Source organism: Ahaetulla prasina, chromosome 3, assembly GCF_028640845.1.
Source record: "Ahaetulla prasina isolate Xishuangbanna chromosome 3, ASM2864084v1, whole genome shotgun sequence".
Taxonomy (NCBI): domain Eukaryota; kingdom Metazoa; phylum Chordata; class Lepidosauria; order Squamata; family Colubridae; genus Ahaetulla; species Ahaetulla prasina.
In genome coordinates this window covers 15,478,320-15,496,063 of record NC_080541.1, presented here as the reverse complement: position 1 = coordinate 15,496,063, position 17,744 = coordinate 15,478,320, and the positions used below count along the sequence as shown (strand labels likewise).

At 40.9% G+C, this 17,744-nt stretch overlaps 1 protein-coding gene across 2 annotated transcripts in view; it reads right to left on the bottom strand.

The window, feature by feature from the left end:
• Positions 1-356: 356 nt before the first annotated feature.
• Positions 357-17,744, bottom strand: part of CYRIB (CYFIP related Rac1 interactor B) — a 126,788-nt gene continuing 109,400 nt past the window's right edge. For both annotated transcript variants that reach the window (XM_058178498.1, XM_058178497.1), the window contains exons 7-13: positions 17,392-17,528; positions 16,091-16,168; positions 15,875-15,991; positions 13,513-13,592; positions 7,675-7,801; positions 4,409-4,479; positions 357-1,101 (exon numbers count right to left, since the gene is read on the bottom strand). In XM_058178498.1, coding sequence (XP_058034481.1) covers positions 1,038-1,101; positions 4,409-4,479; positions 7,675-7,801; positions 13,513-13,592; positions 15,875-15,991; positions 16,091-16,168; positions 17,392-17,528 — 674 coding nt within the window. In that variant the 3' untranslated portion in view covers positions 357-1,037. The remainder of the gene's footprint in view (positions 1,102-4,408; positions 4,480-7,674; positions 7,802-13,512; positions 13,593-15,874; positions 15,992-16,090; positions 16,169-17,391; positions 17,529-17,744) is intronic.

Genomic DNA, 17,744 nt, shown 5'->3' with positions numbered 1-17,744 from the left:
AAAGATCGTAAAATGGGGCAAAACTCACTTAACAAATGTCTCACGCTTAACGTTTTGGGCTCAATTGTGGTCTTAAGTCCAGGATTACCTGTACTCCTTTTTAACCAATTTTCTCCTAGCACCTATTAATTACAGGCCCCTCCCTCTTCAATTAGTGAAACAAACCACACTTAGAAAAATGAAAGCTCATTTTTATTGTTGTTTCCACAGCCAATCCTTTGACACAAACATGCATACGTAATTTGGCTACGCACACACCAATATTTTTTTTGTTGTTGAAAAACATTAGTTATTAAACATACAACGTACATCCTTACAAAAATGAGTCGAAATGCAAACTTAACATTTTTTAAAAAAAAAAAAACCAAACGAACGGTTTTTACTAGTTTCTTTTTTTTAAAAAAAAAAATTGTGTTGGGTACCATTTGTACAAACACAGTTAATTTAAACAAATCTGCTTTTTTTTTTTAAACGTTTTCTTCCCAGTTGCACATAAGAAAAGCTGCAATAGAAAAATGAAGTCACTGTGGATTTTTCTTTTTTCTTTTTTTTTAAATAGCAGTAATAGGCAGTTTCGCCATGCACGAGAAGCAATATTAAATATTAGTTTTTCAAAAAAACAAAAACAAAAAGGAAAACAACAAAAAAAACCCCACGTTTAAAAATATTTAGTTCAAGTCACAGAATTTTCTCTCATACAGAGAAATCCATAACGCAATACAAGAAATTAGCTGCCACGTACAATGGCGACTCTGAAAAGTAAAAAAAGAAAGAAAAGAACCCCCCCCCCCAAAAAAATTATCTTCCCGAGATGATACATTTCATTGATTTTGGCACAGAAAAGAAGTTATCAGCTTACCCAAGGACAAGAACGTGATTTTTTGTTTTTTTTAATGGAAGAGAAGACACGGGGAAAGAAAGTCAAAAGCAAGACTGAACAAGATAGTAGTTGCAATCACTTTTTAAAAAAAAAAATCTGTGCATCTCAGTCATTGCAGAATACTGTTTACAGCAGGACCACACCTTGTAGGTAACTGTTATTGCAACATAGATTTAATTTGCTTGGAGGTAGTCTCATCGTTCAAATGTTTTGTTGTGTACCTATCGAGGAAAGAAATAGACATTAAGGTGATGCTTTGCCGTTTTTTTGAGGGGGGGGGGTTCCTCCAAGTTTTTTATTTTTGATAAAAATGTCAAAATGTCATGAACGGTGTGGTTGGTACCTGGGTACCATACATTCCAGTACAAACAAAACTAAACAGATTAAACATTATTATTATTACATTCAATCCAATTTATGAAATTCCCATAACAATACACATCTATATTAGGCTACAGTCTTATCATTAATCAATTACTCCACCTATTTCTCGTTATTACTTTCATTTTATCAAATAAAAATGTAATTCATTAATATTCCCTTTATTTCTATCTCTTACTCTAGCTTTTAATCGTATCACCCTATATTAAAAAGCTTTTCCTTTCGGGTTTTTTTTTTTAAGACTCAGATCAAGTACAGTTTCTAGTGCCATAGCAACAGCACTTAGATTTCTATATGCTTCATAGTGTTTTACATCACTCTCTGAACAGTTCATAAATACTAGCATATTGCCCCCAACAATCTGGGTCCTCATTTTACTGACCTCAGAAAGATGGTCAACCTTGAGCTGGTCAGGATCAAACTGCTGGCAGTGGGCAGAGTTAGCCTGCAATATTGCATTCTAACATTACGTCACCACCATGAAGCTATATAATGCAATTGTCTGTCTATCCAACTTTTCTTTCTTTCTTTCTTTCTTTCTTTCTTTCTATCTTTCTTTCTCTCTCTCTCTCTCTTTCTCTCTCTGTCTTTCTCATCAGCCAATCTTTCTCTGGACTGGGTGGTGTCTGGACTCTGGATGGTATACAAATAACATAAAAACTGTACATAAAATTTTAAAAAGAGGCAATTAGAATTCCACATTAAAAAGTTGATCAAAAAGCAGTTGTGGAACAACATATTCTCTGGCTGAGAGTTATTTGACTCACAATGCCAGAAGAAGACATGTTTGACAGAAACCAAATACAGCACTCCTGGAGAACCTGATACAATGGAAAAGCATGGTGGTGGAAAGGCCAGCTTCCCATGCAAGAACCCACTATGAGTTCTTCATTGTACCAAAGGATGCTTGAGGATAAAGTGAGACCACCTGTCAGAAAACTGAAGCTCAGTCAAAAGTTGGCCTTGCAACATGACAGGAACCCTAAACCCACCTAGGAATGAGGGAGGGAGGGAGGGAGGAAGGAAGGAAGGGAAGGGGAAGGGGGAGGGGAAGAGATATATTTGCTCTGTCCTCCTCGCTTCAGTCTGAGCGATGACTTAATTAGCCGGCAACTATCAGCTCTGGCAGCAAACTAGCAAGCGTATGCCAAGTGTCTCTGTTATCTCTCTTGATGCCGATGAGTCAACCAGGAACAAACAGTACTTCAGCTCTAGTTAAGCAGTTGATTTGCTTGCCACAAAGTGGTATAGCAGCCCTTGTGGGGTTTGGCTCCATGACTCAGCACTTCCTAGGCCTGCCCCACCCCTGCTTTTGTTGTTCCCGCCTTTCCTGCCTATGAAACCTAGGGTCCAGCGAGGCCTGATTGCCATCAGCCAGGTCTGGAGGCGTGGCCTGGGGGGGAAAGAGTCAGAGGACGGAGGCCTCGTTATCTCCTCCACCTGGCCTGCCTCTGGCTCCTGGAGCTGAGCCAGGGAAGCCGGTGCTCCAGAGGTAAGTCCTGATGACCCTTCCCCCTCACTTTCCGAGTCACTTTCTGGCAGGGGGCCCAGCTCGGGGGGCGCAGACACAACAGTATTATTTATTTTTGTATTAAATCTATTTGTCACCCATCTCATTTCAAACAACTCTGGGCAGCGAATAAATTTGATCAATAAACAATAAATTTATTCATTTATGCATTCACTCATTCAGGAAGGAAGGAAGGAAAGAAGAGGGAAGGTTCTAGAACGGCCAAGTCAAAACCCAGGTGTAAAGCTCACTGAGGGGTGGTTTAAAATAGGCTATATCAGTGGTCACCAACCTTGGCAACTTTAAGCCTGGCGGACTTCAACTCCCAAAATCCTGGGAGTTGAAGTCCTCCAGGCTTAAAGTTGCCAAGGTTGGAGACTCCTGGACTATATAATGCAATAAACCCCTCATTCGCACAGCTGGGGAGGAAAGTGTCTGGAGAAGTGGGGGAAAATTCCTTTTAGTTGATCAGTGGACGGTTATAAGAAATGTCCACTTGAGATTACTTCTGTCCAAGGAGCAATACCAGGTATTAGAGCCATGGTAATTTTTTTACCACAGGGGGAAAAAAATGGCATTATAGGTAGTCCTTGATTTACAACCATAATTGAGTCTGAAATTTTAGTGATCACTCACAATGGTCATTAGGTGACCGTGCTTGATTTTATAACTTTTTTTTTTTTTTGCAGCAGCTGTTAAGTGAACATCGCAGCCATTAAATGAATACGATTCGTTAAGCGAACTCATTATCTCCAATATGGGGTGTTTTTTTTGCCAGAAACCAGAAAAAAATGACGGTTTCTAGAAAAAAACCCCCATCATGCATTGTAAAAAAAGGTTTTTCAGGTTCGTTGTAACATTGAATGGTCACCTAGCAACTGGTCATAAATTGTGGATTACCTGTATCTATTTTTGCTGTTGTTGTTGAATGAATAATCGCAAAGTGAATTTTTCATAGGATCTTTTCGTTCAATTACATCAGCTTTACACCACTATTTTCTGCTTGAATGAAAATGAAGATGTGATATATTCACATTTGTTTGGGTTTTTTTTTGAAGCACATGGATGATGTGTTGTGAACTTTACATGGATGACTGTCCATGTGCTTGTGAACTTATCTTTTTCACATGACGGCATCTGATTAAGTTAGCGTTTACTACCCAAAATGTTCTTATTGGGCTAAACTTGGATCTTTCGCATTTGTACCATCTTAATCTTAACTGTGCTTTGTCCCTAAGCTCTAAACAGCTGTTAGTGAGAATTAAGTCCAACATTGCTGATCCCCTTGTTCCCTTCTCTACTTTTTGGGAGACAAAGTTGTCTGTTAGGTTTGTCAGGAGCCTGTTGGAACTTCCACTTGGTGCAAGAGTTTGTCCCCCTGTTGATGGCAGGGTAGTTAAAATCCCCCAGCTTCAGGCAATGTGTTTGCACTACTACCAGCAAATGAAAGAGGATGGAGGGCTTGCTAATTCTTACAAATCTGTTTCTCGGAAACAAGAAACCCACAGCCAGCAACTCTATGCAAACCTCTGGGATTCAAACAGAAGCCATTCACTCTACATCAAGATGGATTTAAAACACACACACACATCCAAAACACAACAATTATGCTTAACATGGGAGGGCTTGTTAGGTACCTGAGAGCATTTAGAAGGCCTTCTACGCTGTTTGGAGGCTGGTCTTTGAGAACTTTAATGCATCCTTTCATCTAGAGTGCCATAAAACAGGAAAAAACAAAATACAGTATTTCAACGAATGTCTAGACGTGATGCAGTAATTCCGTACCTGTAATTTCAGCAAACTGATTCATGCAAAGACTTTTTATTGGATATTTTAGGAAATATCCAAACCTGGCGTCAGTGTAAGTCACCTAAATTCTTAAAATGGCAACATAATAACAATCATCATCATCATCATCATCATCCCTGCCACCACAAAAAATCAAAGAAACTGTAGCATACATTTTCTCAAGCTCTGTCTAGTTGTGAACTTGGAGACACCCATACATGTAAACGCATCCTGAATTATCCCATATATTGTCTAATTTATTGATTTTTTTAAATTATCCCATCTGTTGTTTAAAGCATTACTTTGAATGCTACATCACCCATGTGTTGTTCATATGTGTTGTTAGGAGAAAAACATGAAGGACAGCAAAAAAACCCAAATTCGTTACATAAAGAACTAAATTTTATGAAGACCTAGAGCAATAAAGAACACACAGAGAAAAGAGGAAATAGCACACAAAGCAGAATCCAGGCAAGTAGCTTGAAACAGCAGAGATGGAGTTGTAAAAATAAAAACTCAGAATCATTTGAGGCCAGCACACAGCATTAAGAATAACAGAAAGGGCTGCTTTAGTTATGTTTAAAATAAAAAGAAAAGGGGGGGGGATCAACATATCACCTATTCAATGAAGAAAGGTAACCACTAATAAGGAAGAAACAGAGTTATTCCTGTTTTCATTCCATCTTCTCTAACCAAATCTATGTGTTCCACCAACAGATTGTGAAGAGAAGGCGGAAGGGATGAGAATAAAACTTGAGACTGTTAAAACTATGGTCATGAAATACATCTTTATTTTGAATGCGTTTAAATTTCCAGGGCCAGATAAATTTCATTTCAGGATACTGAAGGAATCACCTGATGGGCTGGCCAAATATCTGGGTATTATTATTATTATTAGACTCCCTGGAGAACCAAAATCTCCTTATCTTCAAAAAGAGGAGAAAGGAAGGCCAAAGATGCAGAAAACTATAGATCTGTCATTTTGACACCAATGCCTTGGGAGATGCTATAGCAATAGATCTGTTGGTAAGCACTTTTAAAAAATAATGAAGCCAGCACGGATTTGTCACGAACAATTCTTGCCACATCCCATTTTTCAAAAATTATCCCATTTTTTTTATCAAATAGTTTCCCTAACAATTTTTTTTTATTTGCATTTATATCCCGCCCTTCTCCGAAGACTCAGGGCGGCTTACACTATGTTAGCAATAGTCTTCATCCTATTTGTATACAAAGTCAACTTATTGCCCCCAACAATCTGGGTCCTCATTTTACCTACCTTATAAAGGATGGAAGGCTGAGTCAACCTTGGGCCTGGTGGGACTAGAACCTGCAGTAATTGCAAGCAGCTGTGTTAATAACAGACTGTCTTAGCAGTCTGAGCCACAGAGGCCCTTCAAATTATGGGAAGGTTACATATTAAATATGAATTAGCACCCTCACTTGGTATCTCTCTCCAATTTGATGAAGTGGGTATAATTATTGATCTACCTATTTATCCATTTAATTGGAATGCTTTCCAGCCCTCACTTAAATTAGCTTGCTAATCAGCGTGTTGTACGAACTTGGACCGAAGTGGTGTAGAGAATGTGTCTACCACTTGCAGCTGATACAAAATTGGATGGGAGAGTTCATATCTTAGAAGATAGAAGTAAAGTTTCAAATTGAGTTGATAGGCTGGAAAAATGACCTGAGCATAGTTCTGTGAAAAAAAGTTCAGGTAGTCTCGACTTACAACAGTTCATTTAGTGACTATTCAAAGTTACAACGGCACTGGGGGAAAAGGTGACTTATCACCGTTTTTCACATTTACAATCGTTGCAGTATCCCCACAGTCATGTGATCAAAATTTGGATGCTTGGCAATTGACTCATATTTATGACAACTGCAGTATCCAGGGGGGGGTGCCATGTGATCACCTTTTGTAACTTTCTGACATGCAAAATCAATGGAAAAGCCAGATTCACTTAGCAATTGTGCCACTAAGTTAATGATTACAGTTTTTCGCTCAACAACTGTGGCAAGAAAGGTCGTAACATGGGGCAAAACTGACTTAACAACCGTCACCCTTAGCAACAGGAATTTTGGGCTCAACTGTGGTCATAAGTTGAGGACTATCTGTACTTGCCTCTTTCAGAGTTTTTCTAAAGGTTCTCATTCAGTGGCAAAAACTTCCAAAAAAAATCTGAAAGGGAAGAAGTGCTGTTTCCCTTTCAGAAGGGGACCATGTCAAGTGCTTCACCTAGGAAGCAAATTCCAAATGTCCTAGGATTGGACATTTAGAGGGAAAGATCATGGAGAAGTCCTAGATTGCAAACTGAATTTGAAACCGTAGCCTGGTGTTGCAATAAAAACACTTATTTATTAGAGGCTGACTCAACAGAAGCATTGTTGCCAAATCACGGGAAGTAATTGTTCCCCTTTATTCTGCTTCAGTCAAATCCCGCTGGGCTCTGTTTTAAGGATTCAGAGAAATTGGAAGAGGCTAAGAAAGGTGGCCCAGTGGTTAAGACGCTGAGCTTGTCGATTGAAAAGTCGGCAGTTCAGCGGTTCGAGTCCCTAGTGCCGTATAACGGGGTGAGCTCCCGTTACTTGTCCCAGCTTCTGCCAACTTAGCAGTTTGAAAGCGCGCAAAAAATGCAAGTAGAAAAAATAGGGACCACTTTTGGTGGGAAGGTAACAGCGTTCCGTGTGCCTTTGACGTTGAGTCATGCCGGCCACATGACCACGGAGACGTCTTCGGAGAGCGCTGGCTCTTTGGCTTTGAAACGGAGATGAGCACCTCCCCCGAGAGTCGGGAACGACTAGCACATATGTGCAAGGGGAACCTTTACCTTTAAGAAAGGTGCAATAAAGATGATCTGGGGAGGATAAATCTAAGAGAGAATGAAGGAAGCATGCAGGGTTACTCTTAAGAAAAAACATCCGAGTCACAGGACAGCCCTCCTCAACTGAAGTCTACAAGCCTTAAAGTTGCAAAGGTTGGGTACCCTGACCTAAATAGTCCTTCCAATCTACAATTAGCCCTCTCTGCCCTGCCATTGTCCCCCCCGCAACTCCCCCATGCAGTCAGTAACGAAAAGGAGTATTTCAACTATCCAAGCACAGAACTTACATCGATTTTTGAAGTTTTTGCAAAAGCACCCACTGGATGCACATGGTCGTAGAGGATTATAACACCCACCATTACCCTCAGGCAGAAGGACACGGTCTCCTCGTTTGTGAACCTGCTTCTGTACTCCCTGGAGAAAACAACAGACGACATAAAAGAACATTGGGGTTACCAAAAGCTGAAGCAACAGAGTTTTTCATGAACTTGCAAGTTCGGCTCAATAACTTCCCAAAACATGACCTGCATTTGCCACGAGTGACTGCAGGACAGCCTTTTATGAAGAGCCTTAAATTAAGCTTATCAACTATAACATTCAACTATTGTTATCAGCCTTTCTTGGATGGATCCAGCCGCTCTATGGGAGGCCTGGTTCAGCTCCTGAACTTTATTTTTAAAATTTATTTATTCATGTCTTGCCTTTATTACTTTTTGAAAACAATGCAAGATAGAGAACGCATCTAATGTTCCTTCTTTCTCCTATTTTCTCCACAACAGCCCTGTGAGATGGGTTAGACTAAAATAAGAGTGGTTGGCCCAAAATCACCCAGCTGGCTTTCATGCCTAAGGAGGAACTAGAACTCACAGTTTCCTGGGGATTGGCCCAAGGTCACCCAGTTGGCTCTCATACTTAAGGCAACACTAGAATTCACAGTCTCCTGGTTTCTAGCCTGGTGCTTTAACCTCTAGACCACACTGGCTTGCCTTAATTTTGATACTGTTCTCAAAGGAGAAAATAAGATCCTGTCTTATATTTTTTTGAACCCTGAAATAAGCGCTTGGCCTTATTGCCATGCGCCCAAAAGCCCGATTAGACTTATTATCAGGGGATGTCTTATTTTGGGGGAAACAGGATATATATAAAAGGCTTCAGCTTTACACAGACTGTACTGTAGGCAAAACAGACAGTTTCATACTTTTTTTTTAACTATGTAGGAGGTGAAAACATGTAGAAAACTACTGGACACCTTGGAACACATCTCCAGTGTTGAAATATTTAACAGTATTCCCACAAGAAATAAACTGGAGAGTTTCCCCCCTAAACATAAGAGAATATTAAAACTATAAGTGCCAAGATCTCTCTAAGAGCAAGAGGTCTTCAAACTTGGCAGCTTTAAGACTTGTGGACTTCAACTCCCAGAATTCTCCAGCCAGCTGGCTGGAGAATTCTGGGAGTTGAAGTTCCCAAGTCTTAAAGCTGCCAAATTAGAAGACCTCTGCTCTAAGAAGGACATAACTCCTGCTCTTTAAGCGGGGTTATTAGTTCTACTAGAAGAAGATGGGAAACAGCACTTATTTCCCCCTATGATGAGATACAGGGCAAAGGCAAAATGTGTTTTACGGTTTTATTTTATCTCCGCTCAGGCCTCATCAGGGTTCTCCTTTTGCAGAACTGTTATACTTTTGCTGAGAATGGAGACAAAGGATAAGATGAAGAGGATAATATCCCTGCTCCCTGCTAGGATTCCTGCCTCTGGCAAATCTCCTGCAGAACTAGGCGCTTAGAGCTCAAAGCATGGTTAGAGACCCCCATGCTCACTTCACGGTCTGTTTCGGTTGCTCCCCTCTGGGAGGAGGTTTCAAAGTATTTCTAGCAGGGCTACCAGATTCTGTAACGGCTTTGTTTCCTAGGCCATCGGTCTGGTAAACTCACAAGATTTGTTTTTCTCGCCATGTTACATGCATACATCCGAATTAGACTGTGTTGTTTCTCCGTGTCACATAATAATATACATGGGTATATGCATATTTTTATTTATTTATTTATTTAGTCATATTTATGTAGTGTACTTTGGAGGTGGTGCCCCTTTGAGAGCTGTATGCAACGAAATTTCATTTCAATGTAGGCTGATTAGTGTGTATTTACAGTGACAATAAAGTTATTCTACTCTACTCTAACCCCTGTCCTCTTAACACACTACTTGGATAAACAGATCAAACTAAAAGAAGGAGCAACATGTTTGTGACCCAGCATTTTGAAAAAAGTGAGGTTATATAAAAACACGGGAGAAAGAGACCTAAATACTGACAATATACCAAATATTGTTTCCGTCCCCTCCCCCTCCCTCCCTCAATCTCTCTTTCTCCCTCACTCACTTTTTTCCCTCAATCTCTCTCTCAATCTGTTTCTTCCTCACACTTCCTCCCTCCCTCCCTCTCTTTCTCCTTCACTCTCTTTCTCCCTCAATCTCTCTCTCTCTCTCCCTCTATCTTTCTCCCTCCCTCGATCTCTTTCTTTCTCCCTCACTCTCTCGCTTTCTCCCTCACTCTCACTCTTTCTCCTTCAATCTCTCTCTCAATCTCTCTTTTCCCTCAATCTCTCAATCTCTCTCTCCCTCAATCTCTTTCTTTCTCCCTCACTCTCTCTCTCTCTCAATGTCTCTTTCTCCCTCTCTCTCAATCTCTCTTTTTCTCCTGCACTCTCTCAATCTCTTTCTCCTGCACTCTCTCTCACAATCTCTCTTTCTCCCTCAATCTTTCTCTCTCCCCTTCCCTTCCTCTCCCCTCCCCTTCTCTCCCATGGCTGGGAAAAGATCTGCCGCACACACCTCCCCCCACCCCATTGCTACCCTAAAAGCAACTTCTGGGCTGAAAGGATTTATTTGAGGAGAAGAGGAAGCTAACTTTAGGAAAATAGGTTTGGTCTCAGCCTTTGTTCTATATATGTTGCAACAACCTCAGCGATTGGGAGAGGGATGGGAGGAGGACTGCCATTCTGCAATATTCTGTCATTTTAGAAAGGTTCTGGCTACTTTAACACGAGTGCAGCTCTGTGTTTATCTGTGTGTGTGTGTTTGCAGAGACCAGAATAAATTGATTGGCTGACTTTACCCTTCCTTCTTTTACCTATTTTAATTTCTTTCAGTCTTTTACAATTTTACTTGTATCAAAAAATTCATCGTAATGACGATGATCCTCACCTACTGATAAAAACCTCATTTAGGTTAATTGAAAATTTACAAAATACTACTCAAATACTTGTCAAGCAAGAAGGTTAAAATGGAAAAGGGAAGAAAAGGGGATCACCAAGCGTATATTTTAGGCTATAAAAGGTATTAAAGTAATGTTAACTTTCGTCAGAGATTCTTCCAAATCTTTCCTGGAATAAAAAGCCAACATATAAGAGTTGCTCCTGCATTTGTTAAAATCAAAGTTGGCTCTATCCTTTTGTGTAAGATAGTCCTTAGGTTATGACCGTCACAGTGATACCTCGTGAGGGTCATACGATGGTCAATCATACAACCCAACTGACTTGATTTTACAATCCTTTTCGGCACCTGCGATTAAGTGAACACCATTGGTTGTTAAGCAAACATCACTGTTGCTACACAAACCAATGGTTCGATATGGGTGTGGTTTTGCCGAAAACTGGAAGTAAAGGCCAATTTTTCAACAAAACCGCTGTAAAATGCATTCACGTGACACTAGAAATGCAGTGCTGTGTCCTAGGCTTCCTGAGTCATTAAAACACAAGAGTAGTTCCAAAAACCTCTTTTATTACAACAGTTGTGAATGAATATAATTCACAGCTGAGTCCCAATTAGTTGCAAAAATTCCTTCAGGGGAAGTCCTTCGGGATAATTACCAACCTTTATCTCCCTTGATACTTTGCCAAAGACCTACTTGGCAAAGCCACACGGATTCTAGAATCAAACAGAGATGCTGACTGGGAACAGAATTAACAGCGTTGCTTTCCTGCAAAGTGCCCATGTGTCTTTGCTCCTCTTTTAAGCCTCATGGGAGGGGCCAATCATCTCCAGGTCTTACTCCCGAGTCGTCCCTTTTGTTTTAACTGTTTGTGCCTTCTGCCAGCTCTGCGCATGCGCGCACTAGGAACAGGCTCCTCTTGTTCCTCTGCCTCTCTGCTGCCCGATTCTGGAGGCTCCGGAGTCTGTGCATCGCTCCCAGATGACCCTGGCCCCATCTCTGCCTCCAACGCAGAGCCCTCATCTGGGCCTTCCCCAGACTCCAGGACTGGCCAATGTTCTTCCCCAGCCTTCTCACTGTCCAACTCTGCTGCCAGCTCCACAGGCTGCTGGTGGACCACAACATGCAGCCTGGTTGCTGATCTCCCAAAGTGCAATCACATGATGGGGGTGAGGGTGGGGAGTGGAATCCAAGTGTTAGAGCTTTGAATCCAGGTTCTAAATATCTGTCAGAACTTTGAATGGTTGCTAAGTGACCAGTTGTTAAGTTGAGGACTACCTATATTTAACAATTCTCATTTGCAAAGTAAACACTCTTTTGGGTAAAGATAAGTTACCTAGTAAGTTCATCAACACGTCCATGTGCTTTTCTCGGGAACATGATGGAAGTTGTCTGCCACTGGCCTCCTTCTATTTTTGTTGCGTTTTACTTTGTGATTTCCCAAACTAGCTTACAACTCTTGGTGTTCCCCATCCAAATACTAACCAGACCTGATGCCACTTAGCTTTATGAATAAGTCCAGGGCCAGTTCAGAATAGCCATCGATTTGTGAATGGAAGGAATTAAAAATGATTCCCACAAATCCCCAAATAAATAAAATAAATAAATAAATAAAAATCCCCATCTGCTCGGTTTAGAACAGGAGTGAAATTCAGCCGGTTCTATCCGGCTCGGGTGAACCGGTAGCGGCGGCTGCAGGAGGCTCCGCCCACCTGTGCAGAAGGCATGACTTCACTTTTTTGCAACATTTTAAGCCTCTGCACGTGCACAGAAGGCTTTGTGCATGCGTGGACAATAATGCGTGCATATTTGCAAACCAGTAGGGAAGGTAAGTGAATTTCACCCCTGGTTTAGACCCTGTTCTGTCCCCCCCACCTCAGTCTGGGAAACACGTGAGCTGACTCAATTAGCCAGCAATGTAGTCCATGGCAGCTATTAGCTCTGGCAGCAAACCAGCAATCGTCTGCCAAGGTTTCTTTTATCTTCCCAGGTGCCGGCGTCACTGAAGCTCATTACTGGAGCAACAGAAAGTCAGGAACAAACAGCAATTCAGGCCAAATGCTCAGTCAAATAATTCAGCTCAAGTTTTCTCCAGTCAGTTTGTTTGTCCATCACAAAGTAGTAGAGCAGTCCCTCCTGCTTTTATATCCTGTGGGGTGTGGCTCCGTGACTCAGCACTCTCTAGGCCTGCTCCACCCCCTTTTTTGTTGTTCCCGCCTCTCTGGTCTACGAAACCTGGGATCTAACCAGGACTGATTGTCCACAGCTGGGTCTAGAAGCATTGCCTGGGCGGGGGGGAGATACAGGAGACAGAGGCCTCGTCATCTCCTCCACCTGGCCTGCCTCTGGCTCCTGGAGCTGAGCCAGAGAGGCCAGCCCTGTGGAGGGGAGCCCTGACGGCCCTTCCCCCTCACTCTCTGAGTCACTCTCTGGCAGAGGGCCAGGCCCGGAGGGGGGGGGCTGGAGCCACAAAAGACCTTATGCATATTGGTACTGGTAGTCCTTGACTTAAACCACAATTGAGCCCGAAATTTCTGCTGCTAAGTGAATTTTGCCCTATTTTACGACCTTTCTTGCCACATTTCTTAAGTGAATGACTGCAATTGTTAAGTTAGTCACACAGTTGTTAAGGGGATCCGGCTTCCCCACTGACTTTGCTTGTCAGAAGGTGGCAAAAGAAGATCGCATGATCCCGGGAATGCTGCAACGGTCATAAATATGAATCACAATTGCTGAGCGTCCGAATTTTGATCATGTGAATTCAGGGACATTATGACGTGTGGAAAAAAAAGAGTCGTAAGTCATTTTTTTTTCAGTGCCGTTGTTCACTTTGAACGGTCTTTAAATGAAATGTTGTAAGTCGAGGACTACCTGTATTTGACAATGATGGTATCTGATGATGATGGTTCTACTCACGGGGTTTCCAGCATGACTCTGCAAACGCTGGCCATGGTGCTTAAGCAATCTGTGGTGTTTTCTATAGGTAAATTCTTGTTCTGTGAATGGATGGGTGAGGAAGAAAAAAGTTAGTGAAATGTGACCGGGAGCATCGTTTTCATCTCTCCTTTCCTAATCGGTGTCCGTAATAGTAATTATGGTAAGGATGGCATAATGGTTATTTGAGCAATTTCTCCTGATTCTAAACTGTGCAAGGCATGTAAGAGGAATATTCAGAGATTCTGCAGTCTAACGGGTTTGTATTCTACCTGGAGCTGCCTTTGAAGAGCACCCCAAACTTCTTTCTGCTGGCACAAAATGCACTGCGTTAGTGGGAAATGCACAGACAGTCACACCTCGGCTCTGTGAGTTGCACTGGTTGGCAATTTGCCAACTTTTCACTTTTAAAGCCCTATTAAAGCCATAAGATCTTATCCGAGGGATCATATCAACTGCCCCATTGGCATATGCAGCAAAAAAACAAAACAAAACAAAAACCTCCTGGGACATTATTTTACCAAGAGTATAACTTTGCTGATAGATCCATATAGGCACAGTAAAAGCAAAGCCAGTTCTGAAGTTTTCGCGCGTGCAAAAAAATAAAATAAAAATCTGCATAGTTAAAAATCCCCATTTTCCATCCTCTGGGCCACCCACTGTCCATCGTCCCCCAATCCAGTGCAATCTCTTTGTTTTGGGAAACAGTCAGCCGGCTCAAGGTTCGACCTTGAGTTGTCGAGATTCTCCCAGGCCACAAATGGTGCACATAAAATCTCCCAATTCCTCCCCAGCCACCCATGCTATTCGAATTTTCCTTTGGGAAATCATAGTGAACTTGCAGTCATTGTATGAAGCTAAAAGAGATTGAGGGATCCTGGGTGCCTCTTTGATTGTTTTGTTGTGGACATATCACTGCTCAAATTAGGTTAACATCATCAATGCTAGACTAGCACTGATGATGTTCCTTAGCTGGGTAATGAAACGTCTGTAAGAAAACAACTAAGCTCAGAGAGCACCTTCATTCAACCCTAAGCTAGTACTATTCTCCTTTATCAATACTTTGAGATTCTTCTATATTATCATTTTTGTTCTCATTTATTTATTTTTATTTTTTAATATTGTGATATGGCTTTGTTATTATTATTATTTTTTATTGAAAAAGTTTTAAAAAAACAAAAACATTTCCCCCCCCTTTTTTTCCCCCCTCCCTCCCAGAAAACCCCTTCCCCTCCTTCCCCCGGCTTCCCGGGTCAATCACAAGGTATTGTTATACATAAACCAAACATAGAGTAAAATTTTTCCCTTCTAATCCAATTATCCTCATCCAAATCTTTTCATCTCCCAACCCCCTCCCCATTACATAAAATAATACTTCCTAATTATTCAAAGGCAGTCTGATATTTCTTAATCTGATATCTATTTTGTAGATAATCAATCCATTTTTTCCATTCAATTAAATATCTTTCCTGCGTATTGTCTTTTAAAAAAGCTGAGATTTTAGCCATCTCAGCCAAATTAATGACTTTCAATATCCATTCTTCTATTGTAGGTACCTCTTCTTTCTTCTAGTATTGTCCAATCAACAGTCTTGCTGCTGTTATTAAATTCAGAATCAGTTTAGTCTCAACCCCTGTACAATCCGTTATAATTCCCAAAAGAAAAAATTGCGGCAGGAACTTTATCTTCTTCTTCAGTACATTTTTTTTTTTTGTTTACATTTATACCCCGCCCTTCTCCGAAGACTCAGGGCGGCTTACAGTGTATAAGGCAATAGTCTCATTCTATTTGTATATTTTTACAAAGTCAACTTATTGCCCCCCCAACAATCTGGGTCCTCATTTTACCTACCTTATAAAGGATGGAAGGCTGAGTCAACCTTGGGCCGGGCTCGAACCTGCAGTAATTGCAGGCTACTGTGTTCTTAATAACAAGCTTTACCAGCGTGAGCTAAACCGGCCCTTGAATAATCCACCAAATTCTTATCCAAAAGGCCTTAATTTTCTTGCAAGTCCACCAAATATGAAAATATGTAGCATCATCACAATCACACCTCCAACATTTCGCTTGGATATGATATGGCTTTGTTATTCTGCTTGTAAGCCACTCAGAGTAATTTTTACGATATGGGCAGCTACACAAATTTGTGAAATAAATAAATAAAATCCCCTGAACAACATTACATAGGTCTTGCTGTCTGTGAAGAACAATTCATAAGACTGACAAGGTTTCACCCTTCCTCTCCACTGAACCCCCAAAATAAAATTTATGTGAATCAGTCACAAAAGGCACAATCGTTTTTCCAAAACTATCTGTGTTAACGGAAATTAATTCACGAACATACCTCTGAAACAAATTTTGTTGTGGCATCGCTTAAGGTTTTCAACATGGGTGTCGCTTCAGCGTAAAATAAGGACATTCTGTTGGCCAATTCATTGTTTACTTCATTTTCCCCTTCTGCCTACCGAAAGTCAAAATAAATGTTTGCATGATTAAACAGGTCAAGTAGAAAAGAACACAAGGAAATCATTTTCTTCGATTCTAATTAAAGGTTACTTACTGGGACATTGTTGATTCTCATACGACTTAAGGTTCTTCTGTAATAACTGAAATCATTCTGAATTGCAGGATTTGTCATCTTAAAAAAAAAAAAAAAAACAGACACCGTCAAGAACCTCATGACAAAATTACATACAAGCCTCGGCAACTCAGTTTCTGGTACCCAAAATGACACCCACAAAACCTCCATGAAATATTGGGGAAAAAAATTAATTGCTAAATCTTTGTGAATCAGGATCCCCATGTGAGAATACATGACATTTGAGGGGAAAATATGCCAGTTCTTGAGGGAGAGGAATCCTGAAATCATGTTTTAAGATTTTGGGAGCGTGTAAGATTGTCTACTCTTTTCTACTTTCTTATCTTCTTACAGATAATTTGTATGCCTATCCATCATGAACACTGTTAAGTCTTGGTGACTCACAATCAAATTATTGTGATTTTATTAGGTGAAATGCCAACCTCTGCCTTAACTTGTTCAAAAGAGGGCATAGTTTCTAAGTTGTAAAAGGTAGAGAAATTAGATATATTTATTTGATTTTTTAACATCCTGCCTTTATTACCTAATAGGTAACTCAAGGCAGTGAACATACGTGATACTTTTGCCTCCTCCTATTTTCCCAGCAAACCACCCTGTGGGATGGGGTGGGATGGGATGGGATGGGATAGATTGGACTGAGAGTGACCAACTCAAATTCACCCACCTAGCTTCCATGCCTAAGGAAGGACTAGAACTCATAGCCTTCTAGTTTGGACCAAACTCCCTAGCCAGCCTATATGCCTAATAAATAAATATAAATAAAATGGCATTTCAAGCCACTTCAGTAGCATTGATGATCACAGTTCAGGACCTGATCATATATAAAGCTTAATCAACTGGACTATTAGAGATGCTCCAAAATATAAATGAGCAAAAATGTTGAGTCTGGGACAAAATAATCAGAATTACCAGATTTCTTCCTCTTCCTCTGAAGACTTTCCATAGATCGCACCGAAGTGAGGGATAGAATGGCAAAACTAGAATGGCTCCTGATTTGATTCAGGTCTCTTATTGGTTGATTATTTATATTCTTAATGTGGATTAATAACCGGACTCATCTAACAAAAGGTTCGGAAGTAAATATGCTCTAAAAGAATCTGTTAGAAATCTATTATTTCTGCAAAAGGCAGAAATGGGAAGAAAGACATTTAAATACCTCCTTATCCGTTTTAAACACCATCTGAAAGGAGACCAAACCTCACAGTCAATAATGTGACTTGGTGATCAGCCAAACCGTTCAGGAATTACTCTGTTGTATTTACCTTCAGCTCGTCAAACCGAAGCGTGAAATGAAGGATTTCTGCAAACTGTTTAGCAAGAGCCTGCTCTCGCTCCAGATGCTGCGTAGGAGAATATGGCGTGCTAGTCAGGGCCCCAAGGAGACCTCGTAAAGCAGCTTCTATTTGGAAAAAAGAAAGACAGGCATATATCAAACACCGGGGACGTGTTGGTAACATCTTGGCATAATTCACGGTTACAAAAACAGGGTGCAGTTTAAGCATGACAAAATCCTAGGTGTTGGTGTGTTGTCTAAACGGTCAAGTTTAACCTGCCTCCCCGCCCGCCCCCCCCCCCCAAAAAAAAGGAAAGAAAAAACAAACAGGCTCTTGCCTAA